Genomic DNA, 12,273 nt, shown 5'->3' on the forward strand with positions numbered 1-12,273 from the left:
GTTTTGGCAGGATCTTGCCACCTGTGTAATTTTCATCACCTTGTAAAATGCTTCTTAGTTTCTTGCTAAGGCTACCTTAGTTGCGTTCGCGGATTGCAGGCCCCTTTACTCCAAAGTCTTAGTGTTTTATGTTTTGAAGATTATGCATACTAAAAGTGATACAGCAGATTAAAGCTGAACCATTAATAGAGCATTCATTTTCCTATTAGAAGCCCAGAAAAAAAGCAGTGGAAAGCTCCAGCAATAGCGACAGTGATTCGGGCTCTTCTTCAGACACATCAAGTGAAGGCATAAGTAGTAGCGACTCTGATGATCTAGAGGAGGATGAAGAAGAGGAGGAAGAGGACCAGAGCGCTGAAGAAAGTGAAGATGATGAATCTGATTCTGAAAATGAAGCACATCACAAAACCAAGAACAAGGTATGACAACTCACTCTGACGCTTGCAGTTTTGTCACAGAAAGCTGTTGGTAAAAAAAGATACAATGTTTGTACCATAGAATAATTATTTAACATTTATAAATGTTAGGAATGCTGGGTTTGGATTGGTTTACAGGTTTTCTGTTTTTTCTTTTTTTCTTCTTTTTTTTTTCACTTTCCCTTTTTTTGGTATCTTTTTCTTGTTCCTGAGGGGACTAGAGGGTAACAAGTGCTAGATTGTTTGTTTTATTGTCAGGTGGGAAATAAGTTAATGACATGCTGTGCATTTATAGTGTATTGGAAGTTTACCTTTGCCTAAATATTGCGCTTTGGCAGGGCAGTTGCCTTTTTTCTATAGGATAGTTATAGTTTTGCTGAAAACCAATAGAAGAGAAAGATTTGAATCTACTAGGAATCCTGTTAGGTTTACAGTTGAGAAAACATTTTAAAATTATCATGATTTAGTATCTTTTTCTACTATTAGCATCGTATTCATATGCTGAAGCTATCTTGGAAAGAAAAAAAGCCTAAATAAGTAACAAGATTTTTAAAATTTATTTTTCATCTTCAGCAAAGAACAGTATAATTACTCTTTGAGGATGGATGATGTAATTTTTTCAGCATCTTTAAGTGATGTAATATGAACAGTCATAAATGTATGTTTTGCAGGTGCTAATGCATAGTGGTGTAACAGATATGAAAACTGATGGACAAAAAACACTTGAAAAGTCCCAAGAAAAAAGAACACACCAGCAGATACCTCTTGTGTCTGATTCCCAGACTCACTCATCGTTCCCGTCCCAGCAGAAGCAGCCTCAGGTTTTGTCACAGCAGCTTCCATTTATTTTCCAAAGCTCTCAGGCAAAGGAGGAATCTGTGAACAAACACACTAGTGTAATACAGTCTACAGGATTGGTTCCCAATGTGAAACCTTTGTCTTTGGTACATCAAGCCAAAAAGGAAACCTATTTAAAACTCATAGTTCCTTCCTCTGATCTACTCAAAGCAGGGAATAAGAATACCTCTGAAGACTCTATCCCTTTGACCAGCGATATACGATCAAAACGAGTGAGTGAAAAAACACTGTTCTAACTATTTGTAACCTGTACTGTCTGCTTAACAAGTTGTTATCAAGACTTAGTAGTGTGTTATCAAACTTTCAAATATAATGTTAAATATAATTTAAAGTGGTCTGCAGTTCATTGTTAAATTGGAACCTTTTCTTTGAAGGTCACCTAGTAACTTTGGTATCATACTATTGTAAATACAGTAAGCCCTGTAATACTTGGACACAAAGGGTAACTAAAAATGTAACTGCATTTGGAAGGGCTTCAGTATGGTGGTTTATGAAGGTTATAAACTACTCTGTTTAGATGCTGACAAAGGAAGGAAAGGACTTTTTGTGCACCTCTTAGAGAAATGTGAGCAACTAAAATCAACATCAAAACGAGAAAAATACTCCTGAGAAATTTTATGGGCTTGGACGATATAGCTTTGCTTCTCATAGTTTTAATCAAAATGCTGGTATAATACTTTCAATATCTAGTCATATAAACAAGACTATTCTTTGTTTCAAGTTGGTTATTTTTATGTCAAAATAATTAAAGCTACCTTTTAAAATCGTGTTTTGAAATCAGAGAGCTGGAATCCTCAAAAATGTCAATTTACTTTTTTTTTTTTTTTTTCCTTAGACAGGGGGATGTTCGTGGATTGATAGCTATTAACACTCAGTATGGCCTTTGCCATAAAATTTTGATTTCCTTTTTCCTTTCAGGGTTCTACAATATGTTTACACATATCTAACTTAACAGTATTGTAGCTTATTCTTTGTAGATTATGTACTTTTTTATTGTTGACTAAGGCAGAATCATTTTTGTTGACTTGTGATGACTTTTCCTAATATCTGTTCTGTTTAATTGTAATGGAGATTGGAAGAGAAAAATGTAACGTTTTAAAAATGTTGAAGCTGGATATATATATATATATGTATAAATATGTTCATGAAGATGTTTCTTTTTAAAAAAAACACCTGATTATAAGTAGCATAGATGAAAAGTAAAATGAAGTCTGATTCACAGCTAGCTCACCATTTAAGGATTTTAAAGTTTTAACACAATTTTTATTCCTAGTCTAGAAAAGAAACACTACTTCTTTTTTCAACTCTGAGTTGCTTCTTAGACAACAAAGACAACATGTGTCTTTACCATCGGAAGAGGCTTCTGTTGTCAGATTTAGGTTGAGAGTCTTTAGATGGTGGTCCATTATCCATTTAGTGTTTTGATTTCTTTGTTTTTCTACTGCAAACAAGCACTATGTAAATATTTTTATAGGGTTTTGTTTGATATTCAGCTTTAAGTGGCAGTGACTTCAAGAATGTATTGTATTTGACTTAATATTTAAAAATTGAGTTTAGATGCACCATATTAATTCTTTTTTAATCAAGGAAGATGAATTTTCTTTATCCTTGGAATAGTCTTGAGACAAGCTTTATATGTATTTCTGGAGCACTACTATGTCATTTTAAGTTTTATCTGAAGAAATATATAGTACTATTTTTTTCAGAGATTAAAACCTAGCTTATCACAGTGCTTTTGAGTAAAAACATTTTTCTCATGATTTTCTGGATAGAACATTTCTGTGCCAAGAGTCATCTTGTTTTTTTCTACTTTTATAGCCATTACCATGTTTGTATTTACTGTGTGCTTTAAAATAGACAAATTACTAAAGATAGTTTTATGTTCAGAAAAGAAATTTAATGCAATGAAATGAGTAAAAATTGTGTTTATCTTTATGTAGGTACATGAAGGTAATCTATTTTTCTTATCATTTTTTTTTAAGATCATGCTTAATTTCTTCATGAAAACTGTTGTTCAGAGCAATGCAGCAATCTTCCCTGCATTATTTTAGATGAGCTTTGTTTTGCATTCAGTTCATCTTTTCTTACTTGGTTTACACTGAAAATCCCAAGATTTAAAGACTTAACTTGTAGCCACTCATCTCTTCTGTTGTCACTAGCACCTACTTTTGACTACTAAAAATAGCTTTTCTGAAAGCACGTTTTAAAGATATAATAGAGTTCATCTGGCTGAAAAAAAAAAAAAAAAAAAAAAGAAAAGAAAATCCAGATTTTATTCCTCTGTCTTCTTATTTCTTTAGGAACAATATAAACAGACATTCCCAGCAGCACATCTAAAGAAACAAGAATCATCTAAGAACCTGAAGAAGGTTATTGCAGCTTTGTCAAGCTCCAAATCAACATCTAGTTCACCAGCTCATCAAAAACTCACATCTTTGGAAAACAACCATTCTAATCCATTCCTGACAAATGCACTTTTAGGTAATCACCAACCCAATGGAGTTATTCAGAGCGTCATCCAGGAGGCTCCTCTTGCACTTACTACGAAACCGAAATCCCAGACCAAGATCAATGAAAGTGTAGCCATTTCTAGCAGTACCCCCTTTTCTTTGCCAGTGAACTTGAGTGCATGTGGGAAAAAAACAGCTGGTAACCGGACACCTGTTATGCCCTCTACCTCTCCTGTGTTACCTGGTTCAGGAAAGGACAAAGCAGTCAGCAATAATGCAGTAAATGCAGTAAAAACACAACACCGCCTTCATTCTCCAAAACTGGTGGTGGAGCAGTTCAGAGGGGTAGACTCAGATGCCCCCAGCAGTAAGGACTCTGACGACTCAAATGATGATGATGACGACGATGAAGATGAAGATGAGGATGATGAAGATGATGATTCTGATGATAGCCAATCAGGTGGTTTAATCTTTTTAATAGGAAAAACAGAATCTTTTTTTTTGTGTGTGTTGAAAACCTGCATTTTCCCCACTGTATTTTAAAATGAAGGAAAAGTTGAGGCAGCATGGCCCACCCAGTGTCTTCAGGATACCATGGAAAGTAGCGCATGCCTCCAAGTCCTTCCTTGTGTTATATCCAAAATCATGTTTTGAGTATTCTGATACTTGGTCACATGGCAGGTATACTTTCAGCTGCCTCGCAAAGGGAGTCTGAGGGCCTTCTGGAAAAGCTGTTGAAGACCTGACATCCAGATAAATCACCCAGCCTACAGTTCATGTACTGTTTGGATGGCACTGTGTTTAGGAGAGGGTTGGAGACAGTAGGCTGTTAACGGTTAATTATTCTGTTAGGCAGAGTCCATTTGCAGAGCAGGCTTCCCCATCCAGAGAGAAAGTAAGGCAAATTGCTTTCAAGTTTTCAAGACTGGAAAGAAAAACATATTTTTAGGCTTCATTCAGGAGCATGTTAGTGAGTGAGCAAGATTACAGGAAGGTACCAGGACACTTGTAAAGGCTTCAGTGTTCACAGATACTTTTTAGGTTACTTTCTAAAGTCTTTGAATCAGTTCAGAAAGGCTAGACCTGTTTTGAAGACTTGATTATATTCCCAGCTACTCCCTCCCCCTGTGAGCCCATGTCCCTTGTGTTCAGCTCTGCCTTTGTTACTCTCTCTCCTCCTTTTATCCACATACCCTATATTAATCCTTTTTTTTGTCTTCAGAACTGTAGCCAGCCTTCCATTCCTTATCCTGTCTACCCTTTACCCTGTCTCTGACTCTTCCTTTTTCCAGATTGTGACACTTTCAATTCTGTCATCTCTTTCCCTCTACCCAGTTCCACCATTTGCTTCTTCCTCTTTATGCTAGATTTCACAGCCTGTGAAGTGCCATTCATGTGCAAGTGCTCAGCCGCTGTCAGGCTCACAGAGGAGTCTTACTTAGCTGTAGCCATAGTAAACAATCTCTTCGTAGAATCATAGGATGGCTCAGGTTGGAAGGGACCTTAAAGATCATCTAGTTCCGACACTCCTGCCCCCCTTTTAAAACACTTTGGTTTCTGTCTTCTCCTCATGGAATAACAAAGAATTCAAGTCCAAACAGCAGTGCATTATAATGGAGGATTACTTTATGTTGTCATTATTTTAGTCATTTAAAAGTTTAGGTAATTCATTATAACCTTCAATTGCTACTCAAGAAATGTTTTAAAAATTTTGAATTCAAAACACCTTACTCAATAAGACCAAAGACAAGTGTTAAAACTTAAGTGTTTGCTATTAGTTACCTGGTCATAATGTGCCTTTTGCTACATTTTTTTAAAGAGTCCGACAGTAATTCTGAATCAGATACCGAAGGGTCTGAAGATGAAGATGATGAGGATGATAAGGATCAAGATGAATCAGATACAGATACTGAGGGAGAAAAAACTCCACTGAAACTGAATAAAACTGCTTCCTCCATGAAGAGCTCTTCCATTGGTCCTGCAGCTCATTCCACCCCGCTTAATCTCCAAGCAGCAAAGGCCCCAGGCTCTGCACCAGCTGCTTTATGTCCAGAGTCCCAGCCTGCAGTTTTTCTTGGGACAGCACCATCTACTCTTACACCAAGTACACACTGTGGTACCTGAATGTCTTTTTATATAATTCAGTTATACACCTAAGTGGGATGTGTTGCAAAACTACTTATAAAAAGTAGTTTAGGCCTATCAGTTTATCACCTGATATCAGGTGATTTTTTTCATGAGTGTTTGCAACAGACCTTAAAATCATTCAGCAGAATTGCAAATACCTGAAATCTGAACATTACACTTAGTCTAGGACGTCTTAGTCCATGTAATTATTTGAGAGAAAGTAAGATGTATTAACCAGATTTCATTATGATTACACTAAAACTCTTTATTGTTTGGTCTTTATTTATTGTTTTATTCCAAACTAGTAATTTTTTGCTTACTTCTAACATGTATGTATCATAGTTTGCACACAGCCTTCTATTTCTGCACTTTCTTAACAAAGCTAGTGACTGTGTTTTGTTAAAATATATCTTTACTCATTATTTGTTTTGAAATTCTCAATAAGAATGTATGGATCATGCCCACAGAATTATTTTTGAAAGTTTCATGAAAGGATCATTTAGCAGTTTCCTGATACTTTGTAGTGTTTATAATTCTTTATCTGGTTACTAATTTGAATGATTTAGTAATTACAGCTGCTGCAGAAAGGGCTGCGTTTTTGAAAGTCAGTCACACTCCTCAGTTTGTACAATATCAAATCAAGTTTCATATTTACTGCTTTGAATTAGCAACTTGATATTTAATTAACATACAAGTAAGTAGCTTTTTAATGGTGACATCCACTCATAATTTTTTTTTTGTACTTGGATTCAGTGGAATAGGTGTCAGATGCCATGTCATGAAGCGCATTAATTTTGAAGGAATGTAATTTGATCTACCTCACATTTTTCCCAGAAACAAGCATATGAATTACACAGTTTGTAAAAGATTTTACACATCTTTGGAGTAATCAGAATTCTTAAAGTACAAAGTTACATTATTTCTCAGAAATCTAGGATGATTTATTATACTTATAAAAGGCTGTTAGTGGATTTTTGTTAGTGTGTTGAGGTAAGAGATACAATACATCAATTTTGTCTACTTGTTGTAGGCGTAATACTTTTTTCCTACTAAGTGGCTATAAAACTATTAAAATATTATTGTGTTAGGTAATATTATTACCTAAAGGTAATTTGTTGCTGAAGAGGTTTAGAGTCTCTTCTCTATATCTGGTTTGCATTGGAGAACTAATTTTTTCAATTCAGTTGTATTTGGATAAACAGTGTTCCTCCTTCTACCATGACTGTTAGAAGTAATGCAATGATCATGTTAGCTTAAGACTGCAGATATATGTCCAAGCAGTTTGTCATTTAGGCATGGGCAGCTCCACGTCGTTTTCTGTCGAGGAGTCTAATCAGCAGTTGCTTCCAGATCATTCAGTCATCTCCATTGGAAACCTGTGTCATTAGACCATATGATACTCCTTCTAACCGTAATAGGTTGGAGCAAACTTCAAAGAAGCTGTTTGATAAGGATACTCTCTCATGTCCACTTAGGAAGAGTTATGTCACACTCTTATCACAAGGTCTAGACAAATCTTCCTAAAAGTTTGTTGGTGGACGTATTTGATAGCTTACTGTTCTCTCAAAAAAGCCTGTGAAAAGAACCAACCTTCAGCACTCTTTAAAGCCTCACATTTGATAATTATTTTTTTTTTGATTCAGTCTTTTAAGTAACACCAAACATATCAACAGCTGATTGAATTCTGAATCGCTGGAATAATCCTGAAAAAAATTCTTCATGTCATAGTTGATCACAGTCTATGCAGTACTTTTGAAGACAGTCTAGTCATATAGGAATTTTTAAAGTAAAGGGTATTTCCATTTTCATCTTCTGTAATGAAAAATATTAACTATGTTCTTGTATAGAAACGCGGGTGTTCATGGAATTATTACAGCCATCTGAGAGCTAACCAAGACAAACAGCTCAGTATGGCATGATTAGACTTTTCTTCTGTTTACAATTCTAGAAGAAGAGGTTAAAGGAAAGCTAGCGGAAAAAGTATCTCTAAAAGAGAAGTTGTTACTCTAGTTTCTTGGTAGTTGAGATATATGATGGCTGTAATGTAAAATGATTTATCTTTTCGTTTGAGGATATAAGTATTAAAGGTATATTCTAGGAACATGTTACCTTTTTTTAAAACAAACAAACAAAACAAAACCCTCTCTTAGGCATTAATTAGAAATTCTTTTTTAGGCATTTCAAAAAGACGAAGAGTAACAGATGAACGGGAGCTGCGTGTTCCTCTAGAATATGGGTAGGTTTACATATATACATGCTATTTGCCAGAGGGGAATTAATATCTTGAAAAATCAGTTGGTAAAGAAATGTTTTAAATATTTTTGGGACTAAAATATAAGAAAAGGGTTTCAGGGATTTAGATTTTCAACTCAGTGTCTGTGGATCTCTTTAAAAATACCAGCATATTTCAAGTATTCATTTCTTCATCAGAGTTACTTTGCTGTGAACATGACCTGCCTTTTAGCAGTTGTGCTGCTGGAAATTAAGTACCTTGGGCTTGTTCTGAGCCAGTAGAGATGCCAAATAACTCCTTAAAGTATAGTTCTAAAATCTGCTAATATGTAAGTAGCTTGATCTAAATAAATTCATGTGTAACGAGAAATTTGACAATCTAAATAATGATTTATCTTTTTGCCTATTTGATTTTTTTGATGGTTTGTCAAATTAAGATATGTGACCTTTTCACTTTATGTGAAGTTTTGAAATTGTTATTATTTGTTGAAAAAAATACTCTTATATACACCTGTTCTGAGTTTGATGTTATTTGCTTAAAAAAAAAAAAAAGTTATATACAACTATTTCACATTAATCTAGCTGGCAAAGAGAAACCCGTATAAGAAACTTTGGTGGTCGTCTTCAAGGAGAAGTAGCATATTTTGCACCTTGTGGAAAGAAGCTGAGACAGTATCCTGAAGTAGTAAAGGTATGTTCCTTTTCTTAACTTCTGTGTTCTAATGCTACTAAGCATGCTTGCGATAAAAAAAAAATCAATTTTTTCTTCCAATAAAGATCCTTATTTCAAAATGATGTGATGGGTAATGTATCTCAGTCTATTACTGATTTGATCTCCTATATATCCCCTTGATAGAATATGCAAAACATAACACTCACAGTTAGCTGTACATCAAAGCTGGGTTGTAATTATTTACAAGCTGAAGTGGAAAAATATGTGATTTTTTCAGTATCTCAGCAGAAATGGAATAATGGATATCTCAAGGGACAATTTCAGCTTCAGTGCAAAAATAGGAGTGGGTGACTTCTATGAAGCCAGAGATGGACCGCAGGTATCTGCTTTTTAAAAAGTAAAGTCTTTGATCCAAGGAAATTAACATAAGTTTAGGTGAAGTAGTTTTTGCTACAATCTGAAGCATTTACTGATTTTAGATAATTCTTTCTGAAAAATGTGCATATTTCTTTATGATAGTTATTGTGAGATGCTGAGAGCTTGATCACTGGCAGTGCTGAAAACCACTCCTCTTAGTGATTTCACTAGGAGATACCAGGAGTTCAGCATGCCTCACAATCAACTCTGAGCCTGGTTTTGTCTAGTAAGAAGGAACTCAGACCTACACATTTTATCTGAGACAATGTTCAGCTATTTTTGACTGAAACTGGTCTTCCTGTCTTGTATAAACCTAATATTGATAGCAATTTATGTGTGTGCATTAAATTACACTCTTTTCATGTATTCACCTTCGTAATATATCTGAAATACATATTTAAATACAAATGTTGGCTGGATCAGGAATCTCAGACTCTGTTCTTGAAATAGTAGATGATTATGGGAGGGAATGCTTGGTATACCAATTATGCTTTACCATGGTTGAACTATTAGATGTTGTGTAGGTTGTTAGAATTTTGGAGAAATTAATGCTATTTTTGATCCATACTATATTTCTCTAGTTTAGTCATGTTATTATTTCTTTAGGACGTGTGCAAAAAATTTTGAACTTTGTCGGTAAATATGTTTTCTTCTTTAAAATATAAGTATATGGTATGGGAATGTGGACAGATGCCACGCTCTGAGCAATCTTGGATTCAGGTTGTAGTTTTCCCTTATGTGGGCTTTATACCCTGTGGAAATACATAGTATTTACATAGTAAAAAATTTGAAAGGATATTATAGGCTGAGTTCATGGTAAGCAGCTACTTTGAGGTAGTACGTGCTGATTCCTGACTTACAGAGTAGAACATTGTTTAAACCTCTTTGTGTTTATCCTTTGTAAATCAAAAAATACAAGTTCATGTGAGTGTGAACTGCATTATGTTATGTACCTGAACAGCTTAGTCTCAATAATTCTTTATACTGTGAACACAGCGTAACGTCAGGATATCTGTTCTCGTTTTACCCTGTTAACTTTTTCTTGTGTTTCCCATACTCTTTCATTTAACTTACTCCCTTTATACTATATAGAGGCTTTATACTGCTGTGCTTTGGAGTGATGTGTGTGTGTAGTGATGGGGAGATGGAGAGGGCATGGGTCCTTATCAGTTGGAGTAATACGGATAGGAATGCTGCATTCATGTAGTAGGTGGAGGGCTGTATTTTGGAGCAATACTGAGCTATGCCCTCAGTTTGCGTCTTACTGTCTTTGATTAATGAATAACAGCGAGAGTATCCATCATAGAATCACAGAATGGTTAAGTTGGAAGGAACTCTGGGAGGCCACCTGGTCCAAACTACTTGTTTATGTCCAAGCAGCATTTGAATATATCCAATGTCTTTCCTGATGTTCAGATGGAACCTCCTGTATTTCACACTCTGTCCACTGCCTCTGGTCCTATCAATGAGCACCCCTGAAAAGAGTCTGTCTTCTTTTCAGCCTCTCTTCTGGTATTTACAGGTATCAGTAGGATGTCCCCTGAGCCTTCTCTTCTCCAGGATGAAGACTCCCAGCTCTTTCAGTCTTTCTCCCATAGTAGAGATGTTCCAGTCCCTTCATCTACATTGCCATGTTTTACTCTCTTCAAGTATATGCATGCCTCTCTTGTACTGGGAAGGCCAGAACTGGACACAGCAGTGGCCTGACATGGCCTCACCACTGCTGAGTAGAGGGGAAGGATCACCTCCCTTGGCCTGTTGGCAGTGCTTTGCCTAATGCAGCCCAGGATACTGTTAGCCTTCTTTGTGGCAAGGGCACGTTATTGGCTCATGTTCGACTTGATGTCTGCCGAGACACCCAGGTCCTTTTCCTCCCCGCATGTAGGACTTCGCACTTCCTTTTGAACTCCATGAAGTTTCTGCCAGCCCTCTTCTCCAGCCTCTAACATCATGAGCAGTGTATTTGGCTCCAGCCTGGAAAGTTTTAGCAGTTTGATTCATTGTGTATATGACAGTGGAATTTTTACTTAGTTTTCGGAGGTGAGGTCATGGAAACCAGAATGTTTATTTTTACGCTTAGGCGAAAAACTTTTTGTTTTGAAGTTTTCTTAGATGTATCTGGTGCTCAGTTATTTTCATAACAAAAATAAATTTAAGTTACAACACCAATTAAATATACAATGTACATATACATGTGGCTTGAAACATAGAGGGTGTTTTGGTGAACTATAGGACTCCATTGTCTTATAGTCAGAAACTTAAATCTAATTGTCTTCTAGTAGTTCACATTGGCTTTTTGAAGTGCAGTTAGGTCCTCTGATAACAGCAAGATAACACTGTTTTTTTTGTATAGTTCTCATTTTCCCCCTCTCCTTGGAAACAATTTCTATTTGAAGCAGTGTAAGAATTTTAATCTTAAGAAGCTGATATATTTGACGGCTACACTGCATTTTTAAGCTGATATAATTTTTAAAGAATAATTAAAAAACAGATTTAAGAAAAGTAAGCATATGTAACTATCAATAAGTGTTTTAAATTAGTTCTTAAGAAGAAATTGAAGTAGAGGATGAAAAAAACTAACCTTTTCTTTTTTGCATCCTTGTTTTTGAAGCTTTCACTCTAAATCTGTAATTATGGAAGTCAGAAGGTGTGTGTGTATTTTTGGAGAAATAAGAAAGATAACAATGTAGTTGATGTAAGACTGTATTCTAGACTAACACTTTTTTTTCTGAACTAGAAGTATGCACTTCTAGTTAAATCTTATATATGTCTCAAGATTTCTAACCACTGCATGTGAACAAGCCTTCAGCTATACTTATTTTTTAAATGTTGATCAACCTGCTAGTGATCTGAATACAGAACAGGGAGATAAGGCGTTTATTTCTGTCCCTTATATACATCAGGCAAGACTGAGGAGGGTTAGTTTTACACATGGATTGTTGTGGGGTTGTTAGGTTCCTGTAGGATGTGGTTTATCTGTTGATAATCCTCTTCTACGTACTAGTTATAACACAAAATTGATAACCTTTGTAGGGTTGGTCATTATGTAGTTAGAGAAAACTTGAGATTAGCCTGGTGGGTAATAGTAAACATAATATGC

General features: G+C 35.5%; 1 protein-coding gene across 24 annotated transcripts in view; it reads left to right on the plus strand.

Moving 5' to 3' along the window:
- BAZ2B (bromodomain adjacent to zinc finger domain 2B) overlaps positions 1 to 12,273 on the plus strand; it is a 130,302-nt gene that overhangs the window by 76,330 nt on the left and 41,699 nt on the right. For 19 of the 24 annotated variants that reach the window (XM_068686850.1, XM_068686826.1, XM_068686835.1 and 16 more), the window contains 7 exons: positions 210 to 419; positions 1,088 to 1,486; positions 3,575 to 4,184; positions 5,544 to 5,840; positions 8,027 to 8,087; positions 8,666 to 8,774; positions 9,034 to 9,135. In XM_068686850.1, the coding sequence (XP_068542951.1) occupies positions 210 to 419; positions 1,088 to 1,486; positions 3,575 to 4,184; positions 5,544 to 5,840; positions 8,027 to 8,087; positions 8,666 to 8,774; positions 9,034 to 9,135 (1,788 nt within the window). The remainder of the gene's footprint in view (positions 1 to 209; positions 420 to 1,087; positions 1,487 to 3,574; positions 4,185 to 5,543; positions 5,841 to 8,026; positions 8,088 to 8,665; positions 8,775 to 9,033; positions 9,136 to 12,273) is intronic. The other 5 variants (XM_068686834.1, XM_068686838.1, XM_068686839.1 and 2 more) reach the window with 2 other exon arrangements.

The sequence above is a fragment of the Anas acuta genome, chromosome 6 (genome assembly GCF_963932015.1).
Source record: "Anas acuta chromosome 6, bAnaAcu1.1, whole genome shotgun sequence".
Lineage (NCBI taxonomy): Eukaryota > Metazoa > Chordata > Aves > Anseriformes > Anatidae > Anas > Anas acuta.